Consider the following 17,463-nt stretch of genomic DNA (forward strand, 5'->3'; position numbering starts at 1 on the left):
ATTATTTTCTCCAGTAAAGCTTGTGTGTGTTTCATTAGGGAAAATAATGTTTGCCGTTTAAAAACTGTGATCCTTTACGGGATGGTGTGTTTCCTTTCCTTATGTAAACACAAGGATAAAATAAGTCATTAAATAATGAACCTTGAAAATAAAATATAAATCCTAAAAAAGAAAAACAGTTTGCTAAAGAGAGGATGAAAATTAAGCAACTTGGGTTTTTAAGGTTTTGTTTTTTGAAAGGTGCTGTCCCCTAAGCCTCCCTGGCAGGTGTGTCAAGTTTGCACACTTCCCCAGAAGGGGGGGCTGCCTTTCACCAAGTCTTTATTCAATCCTTTCTTTAAGTAATTGTCTGGCAGTGTATGGATTATGGACAGTTATCCAGTGCATACAGCAAATATTTTGAACTTATCTGTCTTCTGTTTGGATGACTCTGGGCATTTATCCCTGTTACAATCCTAAGTTAGCACCACTTGCCCATGCAAGGTTTGGTTCTGTTTTTGTTTTGTTTTGTTTCCTCTTCTGTAATTCTGGTCTCTCAAGGCTGTTAATTTATAGAGAGTCTTCTTGGCGCCCATATCTTTCAGTGAGGCATATGTACACATTTCCAGACAAATAAACTGCAGTTAGGAAAGAAAAAAAAAAAAAAAAAGGCAGTGAGTTCATTATGTTTCTAGATTTTCAGAAGTTTAAGTAAGAGCTTTCAAATCATAAATGTATACAATTTTTCATTAACTCCTTTTATTTCATATTGCCATTGTATGAGCCTCCATTGAACTGGCCAGTTATGCTACCTTCCTAGGTTGATGGCTTGCAGTCTGTCATCTGATATAGTGACACTAGATCTCTTAATAACTAGTAAGATAGTCTGTTCTTCGGCTGAGAAAGTTACTCACCTGCAGTCGTCACCTCCAGCACTAACAACATGTCGATCACCGCTGGTAAATCGAATATTTGTCACATGAGGTGAATGACCGAAGAACCTTTTGTGCTTTGCCTGAAAAACAACGAGAAAGCTCAGGATGTTGGAACCCTAGATCTCTATCATGGGCTATGAAGAGAGGTAGGCAGTTTGGCCCACAGCCAGCATTACTAATGTTAGTTAATAGATCTGCACCAAATTTGGGCAATCAGATGTCTCCAGGCACTCTGAACATTTTCCTCAGAGGAAAAGCATTTGAAACTGTGAGTAAAGGTTTGATAAAAAGGCTAATCACAGCTTTATTAGGATAGTTTGCAAAGATGGTGTTACTTGGTATGGGGAGATGATTTCTAAAAGCTTTTACTTCAGAGTAAGGGATTGAGGAAGTTTTGAAAAGATTTTAGGAACATAAATGTTTCCAAATAAGAAGACGGTAACATATTTAGGTATTACATTATGGGGGAAGAAGTACTAATGATCAGATACCTAAACTCGTAAAGCTACATAAAAAACCAAAACCAAACAAAAACTTACAAATTTTTCAGGACACGGGAAGTCGAATAACTTAACCATGCCAAAGTCATCTCCTGTTACGAGGCTGATTCCTGAATGAGATACGCAGGCACAGTTGACATTGGCTTTCTCAGTGTGTCTGGACCAGATTCCCATAACTTCATCCCCTAGAATACTAGAGGGAAGGAATTAAAGAAAATCCACCATAGCAAACACTGAAAAGGTTTTTGTTAATTAATCCCTACTTAATTATGTTACTTTAAAATTAAAAGATGCTTTTATGCTTTAGGAATTTGATGGATTAAAAAAGATGACTACTCATGGTTACCTGTTAAACAACAAATTTATAAGGTTCCATTTCTAATAACTGCAAGATAGCATTCCTTTAGATAAGTAATACAATTGCTTAATAGTACCCAGTATGTGGTTTTATTGCTTGTTATTAAACAGACTGTTAAAATTATCAGGGCCTCTTTAAAGGCTTTTAACTCTGATAAAGCATGGGACTGTGTTCAATGAGTAGAAGTTCCAGCATAAACCTGTCATCATCCTCTTCGGAAGAATTCATGATACGGTAACAAACATAAAACTCAACTACTGTTCCCTAGTGGAATGGCTCTAACTGTTGAGCAATAGGATTTTCCAGTTTTCTTGGCTGACCTTCAGTCAGTTCTTACCTAGTCCATGTAGCCCAAGTGATCCTATCCATGGTGGCCAGATCCGTAACAGGTTTTCCTGAAGGCACTTCATAGACATGTCGTTTATAGCAACCAGTGGAGACCTTGTATCATGTTAAAATGGGACAAGAATTCCATTATGTGAGAGAGACAGCAGAAGGCTATAGGATAACTGGCAGTGTGCTATTTGATTTATATTTCTAACATCCTAACATTAACCATGACTACAAAAGCCTGTTAGAAAAAATGGAGACGAGGACTAGAAAGAATAGGATATTAATGCAGAAACAGTGAAGAGTAAATAAAGGCAAGAGTTCAGAAGTTCTGGAACTCAGGAGTTTTTCAGAAAGTTATCGACCAATGTGGGGCTCGAACTCACAGCTTGGAGATTTAAGAGTCAAAGGCTCTGCTGACTGAGCCAGCCAGGCATCCCTAAAACTCCTTGTAAATGCGTCTGCTAACAGTATTAGCTTGTGTAAACTGGCTTTTCTGTTACTGGTATCGTACCTGGAGATACCTGCTGTCTGCAGAGAAGTCCATTTGAATGACAAAGCTGGGAATGTCCCTGCAGTAGCTGATTCTGGTAAGGGTGGGACCCAACGTTAGGTCATAAAAATCCACTGAGTTCTCACTAGAGCCCACTGCCAGAAACCGGGAATCTGGACTAAATCTGGAGAGGTAATAAAATACGTGAAAGACACATTAGACCACATTAAATCCCATAAACATTTAAAACCAGTGACTTGTTTTCTACCTCTCAAAAACGAGTATGTGTGTGATCTGGCCTCAAGTAGATTAACCCAAAGATACAAGTTTTACTCAGAATACACACAACTGACTGTGTATATTGAGATTTTATGTGTGTTACATGAAACAGAAAGCTTACACTTTACTACAATTTTAAGTGGCTCCTGTTTCTTCATCTGTTTCCTTTAAAAAGATCTAAGTTTTGAAAAAGCCACTAACATAGACATAACTCTTTCAGTTATATAATACACCAAATTTACCAAGCTAGGATTCCTTCATCTGGAAACAGACCAGATTAATTTGCCTCAGGTTACAGATGAAGTGACACTACCTGAAGTTTGGGAGTTACCTTAAAAGACAAACACATGCCTAGTGGGCATGGGAAATAGTATGGGACAATTCAGTCAAGGTTCTTTAGGAAAATGGGCCTGCAGGAAGTTTATATATTGAAATTCTGAGGAAGGTTTTATGTGTAAAAGGGTTTTTACTAATGAAAAGAATGCAAGCTTTTAACAACTGGATTCAAAAATCTTGATCTCACAGAAATACTCAGTAAATGGTAGCCATTGTCAAAATAAGCTTACACACTGGAATGTAAACATTCAAGAATTCAGAGTCTGGGGCATAGGTGTTTGGGGAGTATTAATTTTTTTTTTTTTTTTTAGTATTCATTTGAGAGGGGAGCAGCAGAGGAACAGGGAGAAGCAGACTTCCCACTGAGCAGGGAGCCCACCAAGGGGCTTGGTCCCAGGACCGAGATAGTGACTTGAGGGGGAGTCAGGCACTCAACCAACTGAGCCACCCAGGTGCCCTGATGAGAAATCATTAACTGAGCGACTAAATATTCAATTGAGATGTGCAGTTACGACTTTAATTCTCCAGGTTGACAACTTAGAAAGGACAGATGCCTCTTCTGTACAGTGGAACATAATTCTTGGATGACTCAACTTGCTGGACACATCCAGTGTGATACTAACTCGCCAAACATCCCCCAAAGGACATGCCGTTATAAGGCACCATAGTTGGTGCCAATGGGTAGATAATGCAGCAAGCAGTAAATAAGCATACAAACAGCCACATTCCAGCATACAGTGTAGGATGTCATTAAATGCTATAGGCTCCAAGGACCTGTTTCCAAGTGTAACCTGGGTCATTAAGAATTTATATATTAATTCTATTCCACTTGTTGACTAACCTGATATCATGGACTGCACATCGTCTGTCTCTCTTCTTTCCCCATATTTTTAGAGAGCTCACCAGCAAAATAATAAATTCTCCATTTTTCATTCCAATAGCCACCATATCCCCTTCAGGGCTGTAACACACGGTACGGGCAGCATGTCCCAAATTCACTTTGTTTAACATCTTCTGCATAAGAACCAAGAGTCATAGAGAACTACATTAAATAGAGTACTTATAAAGTAAACCAATTTCTTTTCAAAATTCTCAATATAATTCTCAAATAGTTATTTGAGTGCTAGCAATTTAGGACTTACACTATCCTTAGAAATTCTAACTTCAAGAAAGAAAACTACCTACTTTATCAGCAATATCCCAGAGTCTCACTGTCCCATCTTCCGCAGCAGAAAGGAAAAAATCCCGGGAAGGATGTGTCACCAGTCCCCATATGGGTCCGTCCACATGGCCATTAACTAAAATATTACATGCTGCATTCTTCTCTCCAACTTCAATGATCTCTGCGTTTCTTGTCCCAACTAGGATCTTGCCCTAAAACACAAATGGGACCAATACATTTAATGCAATACAACAGTTGCTTTCAATAACTTAAAAAGGACCCTACTGACCTCCTTTCAGAGAACTTTCTGCTGTGACTGCTCTAGGAGCAAGCCAGGCCTTAGCTCCTGCGGTTTCCTTTGACTAGAGGCACACCCGCAGGAGCATTGGCCTGGGCTGCCTGGCAGAGTCCATGTAAAAGAACACAACTGTGCTCTAGTATCCCAGCACCTGGCTTTGCCTGTCAGAGTCTGAACCTGGCCTCTATTTTAAGCTGAAGATTTCCAAGGAGGTGTAACTGCACTGGGATACAGGAAGAAAGTACTGGATTTTAGTTGAGGGAAGTATAAATATAAGTTTGGTGGTATATATACACAATGGAATACTATGCAGCCATCAAAAAAGAAATCTTGCCATTTGCAACGATGTGGATGGAACTAGAGGGTATCCTGCTGAGTGAAATAAGTCAATCAGAAAGACAGGTTTGGGGGGTATGGAGGGGAAAAAATGTAACAAGATGGGATCAGGAGGGAGACAAACTGTAAGAGACTCCTAATCTCAGGAAACAAAGTTGCTGGGGGGAGGGGGGAGTATGGAGAGGGTGTTTGGGTTATCGACACTGGGAGGGAAGGTGATATGGCGAGTGCCGTGAAATGTGTCAGCCTGACAATTCACAGACCTGTACCCCTGGGGCAAATAATACATTATATATTAATAAAAATTTTTAAAAAGGTAAGTTTAACCAATGCATACATGGACTGAGAATAACACGTGTATGATTTCTAAATAGACTCACTGAAAGTTCATGCATTGTCAACATTTTTTATGGTAATGGGTGTTTTAAAAAAAAAACCAAACAGATGGGGCACCTGGGCGGCTTAGTTGGTAGAGTGAATAGAGTGAGCGACTCGGTGTTGGGGTCATGAGTTTAAGCCCACGTTGCAGGGGAGAGTACTTAAAAAAAAGCTGGTCTAATCAAAATGCGTTGACTGGCAAGAAATTCCACTTCTGCCTACCACAGCTGAACCAACAGATTCAAGAACACACAGAGGCTGGCCTAGAGTACTGAGAAGAGCGGCCCCCTGTCTTCTGGCTGGCCCAGCACCGGAAGCAGGGGTGGCAGAGGATGGCCGACAAGCAAACTCATCTTTTCTATCATTCATCAAGTGCCAGAGGGTGAGAGAACCCCACGAGTAACTGTCCTCTACTTTCTGACGCACCGTAATGGCTCAAGGAACATCTTTCTTACTTTGCCTCTGCACACAGAACGAACACAGTCCGTGACTTGTCCAGTCTCGAGCCTGAAGGCGCGGCATCGCCTCAGCTCCTGATCCCACAGTTTGACTGCTCCTCCTTCTTTTGACCTAGTAACAACCCAAACCAAAATAAGCATTTATTAGCTATTCCAAATAATTTTTGAAATAAACAAATACTAAATTATAAGCAGAATAGAAAAAAAAAGGCCCCAATATTAACTTTTTACAGCAATTTTAAGATACACAGTACTTCATTCAGTTTAAACCGATTTTACCTCATTTTTCTGACATAAGCATAATCTTACCTAGATCCCACCCCCCTACATAATGTATTCTCTTGATTAAGAAAATATGTAAAAATAATGTGTGATGTTAAAGTGATAATGAAAATGTAAGGCCAGATAATAAGATTACAGATGCTATGCTATAGACGATTATCATTTTTAATGGCCAAAAGGTAAGCACCTTTCCTCCCGTGATGAAAGCACCCAACTCAGCGGCTGCCCACGAGCGGAGGTGTGCAGAGTATGTGGCATGTGGGAAACCCTAGCATCAGAGTAATATGGAAAAGACAGAATATAGCCCATTTATGGTTTTTCACTTGGGAGTCTGAAGAATGTAAAATTTTATTTTCTATCTGTGAGATGAACTGCTTGTCTTAGGACAAAAACATGCCCATGTGAAAGACAAAAGCTACTGCATTTGTGCTTCATACCCGGGGCTTCTCTCAATCCTTTCTGGAAATGTACTGCTTGGACACATAAACACTGCATTTTCACATGAATATGTTGGCAGAAAATCAATTTTAAGTATCTGGCTTCTGGGAGGTTTCCAAAGCACTCAGAAAAAGGCCTTTCCTTAGACTTAAATTTTTGAAGCCCTGTATGACATAATTTTATGTCACAAGTTTGCCTCAAGGAGAAGCAAACAAGGCAGTTTGTTTCCAGCAGCCTCTCATCCTCTGCTGAGACAGCAAGTGTCCGTCCAGACAAAGAAGGGAGCAGGCAGTCCAGGTGCATCCTGGGTGAGGGCAGAGATTTTCCCACGGGTCCCCTCTGACCTAGCAAATACACACAGGATACAAACATGCCGAAATCAGTTCTCTGTGTGCCTCACTACTACCTCAAAGAAATTCTCACCCTGATTACTGGGGTCTAGGCTTCTATATACAGTATGAAAAAAAGTTACAAGAGACTTTAAAGACCAGCACTTAAGAGTCAACAAGAAGGCACATCAGAGACAATAAGAGTGAAGCACAGGAGGAAATGCAGAGGGGATATTCTAGAAAGAACTAGAATAATGAACTGCAAACCACAGGCTGAGTGAGCCCAACACACAGACACACAGTGAGGCCATGCACAGAAGGACTCACGGCCTTTCCTTGCCACCGGTCACAATAAGGCCATCCCGCAGCGTGGTGTACATGGCAAACACAGGCCCGTTGTGAGCTCTGGCCACGATTCTACACAATATGTGATCTTTCCACACACAGACATCTCCACTGATAGTACCTGTAAACGTCAAGTTATTCTGAAAAGGAGTGGGGAAGGGGGAGATAAACTCATCAAAAGTTCAAATACAGATGAAACAGACACAATTCTCTACCCTAAGTGTGGCCTCCCTCCCAGATGGCCCAGTGGGGGCTTGGGGGAAAGCCATGGGCAGGGACCAGAAAACCCTACTGGCTTTGTCAGGGCCTGCTGTGCGGCTCTGCTGCTCGTTCACTGGACTGACCTCAGATTCGTACCCTCTAGGAGGAACCACTTTTTCACGTGTAAAATGAGGGGGTTCAGGCTCCAGAGTTCCGTCCATTTCTAAAATATATCATCCCTTTGGGCTGCTTCCCTTCGGCTGCCCGAGAAAGAACTTGAGGTCATTAGTCAATTGAGAGTAAAAGAAAAGTAGGAACAGGACGTGAAAGTAAGTTTTCACCAGGTTGGTATTTTGTCACAGAAAGTAAAACTATGTATAGAATTCATGAATAGAGCAAAGCTGGGGGATTTTTGAGCTTCACTAATTCATGAAGTTATATATGAAATCAGTGTTTGCCATGGCTTCTTAAAATAGCAAAGTCAATGTGATACAAAATATGATAAATTTGATAAGGTGCCAAAAGTAATAGCACTTTAGATCACTCTGAAGATTGCAGCCTACTTCCTTTATGTGAAGACTGGAGAAATTCTGTATCATGTGCTATTTTCATCCTTTTTAGCTTCACTGTTGGAGCCATTGGTACCAGATCTTTCACCAGAAACAACATGGAAAGAACCGATAGGAAAATTAATTTTGAATTACAACAGAACAAAGGTTTTCTTTAATCTTTCTGAGAATACTATATGGTTGGTATATTAATTTCCCTACAACAATTTTTTTTTAAGTCATCTCTATCCCCAACGTGCAGCTCGAGCTCCTGACCGGGGGGATCAAGAGTCGCCCGCTCCAGGGACTGAGCCAGCTAGGCGCGCCCCCATCAACGATTTAATGTGACTCCAAATTCCTCAGCATTTACGCATTTTCTCTGTGCCTTATATTTAGAGAACAATAATTACATTTGTCATCTAGAAGCATCATTAATCTCTGCCTTACCTGCAATTAGAATGTGAATGCTTCAGGTATAGAAACCAGTATTTCACCCCCCTTGCTTTTAGCCCCTTGGCAAAGAGGATGTGCAAAAAGAGCCTAAACTGGACATAAACCCATCTCGCTATGTAACGAAACACCCTGATCGTACTGTTGCTTCAAACATCCATCAATTATGACTAACATTTTAGTCTTCAAGTTTATTTTCCTGTTGGGCATAGGCAACTGGCTACACAAGAAATTTTATCCAGAAAGAAAATTACACAGACAAATTAAATGCCAGAAGCATTTGAATGTGTGATTTTTTTCTGCTAGATAATGATTACTGGTCTTACGTAATGAAGGCCCAAAATGTTTAACGGAAATCTGACAACCAACATTGACAACGGTCTTCTTCTCAAAAACATGTGCTTAAAGTTTCTAAAAGTATGATTTTCTTCATATTACATACCCACATAAACATGTTAGTAAGGGAATCCAGGTTTTCAATGCACAGAAGGATTTAAAAAGTCTGGGCAGGGTACCGAGTATTAAAGGAAAGAGCTGTGGATTGTGATCCGTCAGCCCAGATGGGGTGGGGGAGGGGCGGGATAGGCTCTCTAGAACATTCTGTGCCGGCCAGGAATTGTGCTCTCCTTCCTCCTCAGAGTGAGCTGAGTGAGTGGAGTGAGCAGCACTGGCCCGGAGCACTTCCAAACTATGTGCTAAGCAGTGATTTATGATGATAGAAAGCAAAGGAAATCCTAAACCCCATCACACCTTAAGCAGTAGAAAATCACATTTCCTGATTCATCTTTCTGTATTCTGACCAATCTTTAGGATTATGAGGAACAACTAGGAGAATAGAAATTTTAGGAGTTTTAGGGTGACAATGACAAAATTATAGAAGGCTTTTAAGAATGGCAATAGCCTCAGGACTCAAATGTTGCATTATAATCCTTCACCCTCATTAATTTTCTTTCCCACTCCCTCATTTCTGAAAGTATCAGACTCTGAAAGGGGAAATGTATGCATGACCAGGACACAGGTAATGATTAGTGGGTCACAATGCCATAGAAGGTTATGGTGGCTTATCTATTTAAAATAAGAAAATTGAAAGTAGGGATGCCTGGGTGGTTCAGTCGGTTAAGCGGCTGCCTTTGGCTCTGGTCCTGATCCCTGGGATTGAGTCCCATTTTGGGCTACTTGCTTGACAAGGAGCCTGCTTCTCCCTCTGCCACTCTGCCTGCCTATGCTTACTCGCTCGCTATCTGACAAATAAATAAGTAAAGTATTAAAAAAAGGAAAGAGAAAATTGAAAGTAGTCCAATTTCTGTAATTCCAAGATACACTAGCACATGCATTTTAAGAGACATACTGCACCAAATGCAACAGCAAGCATGGTCTGCATCCGGGCATCTTCCACTGTGCTCAGGAGCCCTTTTTTGCTAAGAAGAGCCCTTCCTGCCAGTGTCCAGAACTTCACGTGTTTGACTCCCACAGAGACAAACTGGGAATCTGAATCTGGTCGGAATTCGGCCACAAAAATACGTTGGTTGTGACCGGCTCTGCTGGCAATTTTGGTACCTGATTGGGACAACAAAATTAATGAGGTTAGTATAAAATGCTAATTTTTACACAATCAGTTGTTCAAAGTATATAGTTCAAAAAACAAATACTTATGAGGCAGCATGCCCCTTGCACAGCTACCTAGCCGCTACCTCGCAATCACAGGACCTGTGGAAAGAGTCCTTCTGACATAGTTTCTCAAGGGTTGTATTAACGGGAGCTTTATTATCACTGAAGGCCCATGCCAGATTTTAGAAATTACAGCTTACTTTCTTCTGTGTGGCTCTGTGAACTTCACTTTTTATAACAGCTAGATATAAGCTATAGAAAAGTTTTGTCTAAAGTGTAAGTAATATTACCCTTTTGATGGTCATTGTCACAATATACTTTGTTTCCATCCTTGACTAAGACCCTCCATAACCAATCAAATAATGATTGCAAAGAGACTCACATATAGTTTCTTACTGAAAGGAAAGAGCAGTGCATCGTATATAGTAGTAATAACTTTCACTGATTTATGTTTTGTGAGCTTCTTTCACTGAATTTTTAAAATGGAACATACCAAAAGTAACATCAGCTGTGTAGAGGGCTAAAATAAAAAATGGTTTCATCATTAAGGTAAGGCAAATGCTAGAGAATTCATATTACCCTAATATACTTACTGTTTTTGTAAATCACAAAAGGAAAAAGAACCCTACCTTCCTGCCATCTCCAAATAGTAACAGTGTGCTCTGGGTCCAGCCCCACAGACAGCAATAGCTTTCCAGTAGCACTGAAGCTGACTGAACACACCCCCTTTGAATGGTAGCATCTCAGTATAGATAAAGTCTGCTTGTTCACTGCATCCCAGATGTGGATGGAAGGAGCGGTAGCTAAATAAAGATAAAATCCAAAAGTTATAATATGCCCACTGCAAATGTTTCCATTTCTATAGCTGATGCATATTTTCTGAAACATGGAAAAGTATGTGCCAAAGTAAGACGGTATACTTAATAAAAAATAGCTCAAATTTAATACTAAATTCAAAAAAAAAAAGAAAAAGAAAAAAGAAACACTCATAAATACGAAGAGCTGACGGTTGCCAGAGGGGAGGGCTGTGGGGGATGGACAAGCTGGAGGAGAGGGAGTGGGAGATACGAGGCGGCAGAACCGTGACGGCATTGCACGTGCGGTCACAGATCGCAGCCCTGCTCGTGGCAAGTGCAGAAGAACGCACACACGTGTCCAGTCATGACACCGGACACCTGAAACTCACCTCACATTGTGTGTCAACTATACCACAATTAAGAAATTGTAATAAAAGTAAAGAGAGAAAAGGAAAGAGGAAGGAAAAGAAAAATGCAAAATACTTCTTCAGGCAATAGTTCAAATTGCGTTTTTGAGAAAATAACATTTAGACAAGAAAATTAGGCAGTCACAAGCTTTAAATTAGTCAAAAATAATGCATGTTTTAGATATGTGTTAAATTTTTAAAATATATTTTGCTTAGTTATTTGACGGGATGGGGTGGGGGGGCAAAGAGCATGTGTGCAGAAGTGAGGGGAGCTGGACAGGGAGAAGCAGGCTCCCTGTGGAGCAGAGAGCCTGACGCAGGGCTCGACGTGGGGCTCAACCCCTAGATATGTGTTAAACCTTTACGCAATTATGTGGAGAAATATACAAATATTGTACAATAATTAAATATCAGATTATATTCAGTTATCTGAATGCTATCTTTGTTACTATCAGTTACTAATGTTATTCCATATCTTATGTCATCTGAAGGAGAGATGAAAAGCAAGCATAAATTGAGAAAGGCAACTGAATAGATCTCAAAACAAATTTTCAGCCATATAGACAGATATTTGGTAAAAAGCTAAGTTCATATTATTTTATAAGACAGTGTAGTTTTTCTTTTTTTTTTTTAAAGATTTTATTTATTTATTTGACAGAGAGAGATCACAAGTAGGCAGAGAGGCAGGCAGAGAGAGAGAGAGAGAGAGAGAGAGAGAGAGAGAGATGAGGAAGCAGGCTCCCTGCTGAGCAGAGAGCCCGATGCGGGACTCGATCCCAGGACCCTGAGATCATGACCTGAGCCGAAGGCAGTGGCTTAACCCACTGAGCCACCCAGGCGCCCCAGTGTAGTTTTTCTAAATAGGATTTCAGGGTAGAAATAAAACTGCTTATTTTTTATTTTTATTTATTTTTCATGATTTTTTTTTAATTAAAAAATTTTTTTTTAGTAGACACCCAATATGGAGCTTGAACTCATGATCCCAAGATCAAGAATCACATATTCTACTAGTCTGACTAAGCAGCCAGGCACCCTTCTAAAAAAAAGTTTTCTGTTTTTTTTTTTTTTTAAGATTTTATTTATTTGACAGACAGAGATTACAAGTAGGCAGAGAGAGAGAGGAGGAGGAAACAGGCTCCCTGCAGAGCAGAGAGCCCGATGCAGGGCTCGATCCCAGGACCCTGGCATTATGACCTGAGCCGAAGGCAGAGGCTTTAACCCACTAAGCCACCCAGCTGACCCTATAGAAAGATTTTAAGTAATCTCTATACCCGCATAGGATGTGAACTCACAACTCTGAGATCAAGTGTCGCATGCTCCACCAGTCACCCCAAAACTACTAATCTTTCAAAAAATTATATCTGTTTTTATTTATCCTGTGTAGCCCATTTGTGCTGTTTAAAATTTTTTCCCAGCTCTTTGTATTTTCAAAGTCAAAAAGTCAGGGCTTTGTATTTTCTTCATGAACTGTAGCCTACAAAAATGAATAGATAAGTCAATTTGGCAGCTAATTCAGTTCCAGAACATAAGTACTTACATATTTTTTAAAGATTTTATTTATTTGAGAGTGAGAGAAAGCACAGGAGTGGGAGAAGCAGACACCCTGCTGAACAGAGAGCCTGACACAGGGCTTGATTATAGGACCCCAGGATCATGACCTGAGCTGAAGGCAGTTAACTCACATCCACCCAGGTGCCCCAGAACATAAGTACTTTTAGTAAAATAAGCCAAATACTAAAGTGCATTTGTTTCAAATTATATATCTGCTTGTGTTATTGTAAAAATAGAGACATTTTGGTTTCCAAAGAAAACATTCTGATAAATTTAGACGGTATTGTATACCATTTACAATTTATAGTATACAGTGATAAATCTGACAGTTTTTCAAAGTAATTAAAATCTATTATCCCAGGGATCTAAGATCATTAAAAAAAATTGTTCAAAGATTTATGCAACTGTAAGTAATCAAAACTGCAGACTTGGGTGCCTAGGTGGCTCAATGGGTTAAAGCCTCTGCCTTTGGCTCAGGACATGATCTCAGGGTCCTGGGATCCAGCCCCGCATCGGGCTCTCTGCTCAGCGGGGAGCCTGCTTCTCCCTCTTTCTCTCTCTGCCTGCCTCTCTGCCTACTTGTGATCTCTCTCTCTCTCAAATAAATAAAATCTTAAAAAAACAAAAACAAACCACAGACTTTAAAGTGTACCATATAGGGGCACCTGGGTGGCTCAATCAGTTAAGCATCCGGTTCTTGATTTCAGCTTGGGTCATGATCTCAGGGTCATGCCAGGCTCCACACTCAGCGCGGAGTCAGTTTGGAACCCTCTCCCTTCAGCCCTCCCCCTGCTTTTGCACGTGCACTCCCTCTCTCAAATAAACTAAAGAACAGTTTACCATGTAATAAAATAGGGTATTTATGTGTGAAAAACTGAACATAATAAACTTAAGTACTGGACTAAAACTAGAATGTTCTTATTCAGTAGAAGGCAATGGATATGAAGGACGGGCAAACTTAAGTATAGCAGCATCAACAGTAGCCTCGGAAACTATGGAAAGAGACCAGATATCCACAGACAGATGAATGGATAAAGACGACGTGGTATATATACACAATGGAATATAACTCAGTCATCAGAAAGAACGAAATCTTGCCATATGCAATGCTGTGGATGGAGCTAAAGAGTATTATGCTTAGCAAAATGTCCGAGAAAGACAAATAATCCTATGATTTTACTCTTATGTGGAATTTAAGAAATAGAACAGATGAACATTTGGGAAGGGGGATAAAGAGGGAAGCAAACCATAAGAGACTCTTAATGACAGAGAACAAACTGAGGGTTGATGGATGGGGGTCGGGTGGGGGATGGGCTAGATGGGTGAGGAGCTTTAAGGAGCATGCTTGTTGGGATGAGCACTGGGTGTTGTATGTTAGTAATGAATCAATAAATTCTCCTAAAACCAATATTATACTGTATGTTAATTAGCATTTAAATAAAATTTTGAAAAAGAAAGTAAATATATACTAGATCAGTCTATAATTTCTTGCCAATAATAAATATTATATAGGTCTTCTATAACATAAAACATTTTTACGTGTTCACAAAAAGCACCTCTCAGCAATCCATGTACTTTATCTGCCTAAATTGAGGAGGTAGATAATGGCTTTCAAGGGACATCAGTTTTGTCTCCAAATTCCATATCTCACAAATGACAAGGACTTTCATTTATCTACAGTTTAGATAGCAAATAATCTTAATTACTGAGCTTTTCAAGCTTTCCAAGAAAGTTAAATGGTAAGGAGTATATACCTGAAACTTGTGTTTTAAAACATACAGTATGAACATGGCATAGGATTACTACATATTCAGACTGTTCTGAACTTATATCAGTAACAGGATCTAAGATTTAAATCACTACAAATTTTCAAGGCCTAACTTACTAAAGAAAGATTAAATTATGTTCATTAAGTACATTTTATTTTTTCCTACGATTCAAAAATGGTCATTTATGATACCGGAGTAACACAGATCGTGCTCTCACTGTTCCCCTTCCTACACGCTACCAGCTAATGTCTATCATGGGCCAGGCGTGTTACAGGGAACACATCTAGGCCCCACTTCTAGGCAGATGTGTCTTCCCATGAAGACAGTCAAGCCCTAAGTCACACACACCTCAGAGCTGGCAGAGCCAACAGAGATGTGCTGTCCTCAGAATCCATTCTGTTCTTGGCTTCTTCCATTACATTAAGCTATCCCTGGAAAATCAATCCCACTTTTTTTTTTTTTTTAAGATTGTTTATTTGAGAGGGAGAGGGAAAACAAGTGGTGGAAGGAGAGAGGGAAAAAAAGCAGCAGACTCCCACAGAGCAGGGAGCTAATGTGGCGCTTGATCCCAGGGTCCCAGGATCATGACCTGAGCTGAAGGGAGATACCCAAACAACTGAGCCACCCAGGCACCCCTCCCACTGACTTTTTATAAGCATTCCTAAACTGTCAGTCTCTAGAACAGAGATGCCTATAAGGGTCTGTTTCAATTACTAACTGGATCTCATAAGAATCAACGTTTTAAAGGATATTCTTTCCCCGTCCTCTACTTTGCCTTTGATACAGCATAATAAAACTGTATTTTAAAACAAAATTTTAACATGAGCCATTAAGTGCACCAATTAATGGTAGTTCTTTCTTCAGTTTCTTTTTCTTTCTTTCTTTCTTTTTTTTTAAGATTTTATTTGTTTATTTGACAGAGATCACAAGTAGGCAGAGAGGCAGGCAGAGAGAGAGGAGGAAGCAGGCTCCCCACCAAGCAGAGAGCCCAAGTGGGGCTCGATCCCAGGATCGTCATGATCCCTAGGATCATGACCTGAGCTGAAGGCAGGGGCTTTAACTCACTGAGGCACCCAGGTGCCCCTTTTCTTCAGTTTCCGTAGTGGTCAGCTCCTTGCTGCCTACCCCACCATTCATTACCTCCTTCCTTCTTCACAAAGCTATACTTCTCTGCAGGAATCCAGTCCTCCCATACGGAGAGCAAGTGACTCAGGGAAAAGACACTGTTTGCTCAGTTGATTAGTCTAATGCCCTTGTAATAAGCTCCCCTATACCCCAACCCCTCATGCTGCCTTCCCCACTCCCCACCTCCAACAGAGCGATTGAGTTCAGTAACCCAGATTTAGCCCATCAGCACATGGTATTCCCCAGGTGTCCTCTTAGTACAGGATTTGCTTTGGGTCTTAAATGGACTCAATCAGACTAAAAGGAAGGAACCATGAATTTTTAGCTCATAGTTGTGAAAAGAGTTTTTATCCTTTTTTCCACTGAATGAAAGCAAAGAAGCATGTAATTCTAACTGGCACTGGCAGCCCTTTTCTGACCACAAATGCAACCAAACTTAGGGCTAATAAATTTCCTTATTTTCTGTCACAGAGGGCACTTGGAAGAGCACTAGAGTCACTTAATGGACAATTGCCTATTGTGACAAGTGGTAACTATGATAGGGGTTGGGGGGAGGTGCGGAGAATTCTCTTTGAATCCCCTTAAGGATCAAATGTCAAATTCTTCGCACTGCCTTAGGTACGCTGAAAAAACTTTGTCAGACAAAAGATGTCCCCTTTGTGTCTACCCAGAAAGAAGACATCTATTCAAGTTTGGTAATTACACCACATATTTTCTAATGTATATTTACTCTCACACATTCCAAAGTGATAAGTTCAAAATTTTACCCCCTACCTTCGTACCACCTCCTCACTCTCAGCTATCGAAATGAAGAAAATAGAGCTTCCTTATTCCCCAACCCCCAAACCCACCAGTCTTCTTGCCTTCCCTTCAATCCTTATGTCTGTAAATAATTTCTTCCTGCCCAACTGTTTCTCCAGAAGTATTCTCCCATCTCACTGAGCCAGTGGCTCAAGCAAAAAATAAACAGCCTTGGTTCCTCGCTTTCTATCATGCCTTCACAACCAATTCTTCAGAAAGGACGACTGGCTTTAACTCCAAAACACATCTCATCTTTGTCTAATTCTTTCCGTTTTTATTCCTACCACCCCAATTAAAAATGTATTTTGCTTTGACAACTATAGTATCTTCCTAATTTTCTGATTATATCTCTTTCCCCTCTACATCCTTAATAGTGCAGAGCGATTTTCTCAAAATTTAAATGAGCTCACCTCCCTCCCTTGCTTCACAGTCTCCATGATGGATTCTGCACTTAGCAGGTATCCAAACTCCTCTCCATGATCTCCAAAGCCCGGTGCAATTTATTCCTACCCCTTTCTCCATGTGCATCTCAGAGGCCTTACTCCTCCAAACTAACCTTCCTCTTTTTTTCTTTTTTAAAGATTTTATTTATTTATTTGACAGAGAGAGATCACAAGTAGACAGAGAGGCAGACAGAGAAAGAGAGAGAGGGAAGCGGGCTCCCCGCTGAGCAGAGAGCCCGATGCGGGCCTCGATCCCAGGACCCTGAGATCATGACCTGAGCCGAAGGCAGCGGCTTAACCCACTGAGCCACCCAGGCGCCCAACCTTCCTGTTTCTTGATTTAGCTTTATGGCCTGCACAGGGAAAGAGTTAACATAAACAAGCCTGAAGTTACTATCATTAGAAGGGCCTGCTTGCAAGTGTGTAGAGACCTGACTTTTGAAATGGTCCCTATATTGATTTAAGGCTGTTTTATCTACATGGGGTGCTGAACACCTGCTTTCTTCTGGGTATTTCAGTAGTTGTGG

The 17,463-nt window shown here is 40.5% G+C and overlaps 1 protein-coding gene across 3 annotated transcripts in view; it reads right to left on the reverse strand.

The window, feature by feature from the left end:
• Positions 1–244: 244 nt before the first annotated feature.
• The window catches only part of EML5 (EMAP like 5), a gene marked incomplete at its 5' end in the record, with an annotated part of 172,491 nt that continues 155,272 nt past the window's right edge, over positions 245–17,463 (reverse strand). For all 3 annotated transcript variants that reach the window (XM_082733866.1, XM_082733865.1, XM_082733867.1), the window contains 11 exons: positions 245–617; positions 894–994; positions 1,454–1,607; positions 2,110–2,213; positions 2,617–2,779; positions 4,052–4,224; positions 4,396–4,584; positions 5,840–5,954; positions 7,219–7,376; positions 9,784–9,992; positions 10,673–10,846. In XM_082733866.1, coding sequence (XP_082589992.1) covers positions 581–617; positions 894–994; positions 1,454–1,607; positions 2,110–2,213; positions 2,617–2,779; positions 4,052–4,224; positions 4,396–4,584; positions 5,840–5,954; positions 7,219–7,376; positions 9,784–9,992; positions 10,673–10,846 — 1,577 coding nt within the window. In that variant the 3' untranslated portion in view covers positions 245–580. The remainder of the gene's footprint in view (positions 618–893; positions 995–1,453; positions 1,608–2,109; positions 2,214–2,616; positions 2,780–4,051; positions 4,225–4,395; positions 4,585–5,839; positions 5,955–7,218; positions 7,377–9,783; positions 9,993–10,672; positions 10,847–17,463) is intronic.

The sequence above is a fragment of the Mustela nivalis genome, assembly GCF_964662115.1.
Source record: "Mustela nivalis genome assembly, chromosome: 6".
Classification (NCBI taxonomy): Eukaryota; Metazoa; Chordata; class Mammalia; order Carnivora; family Mustelidae; genus Mustela; species Mustela nivalis.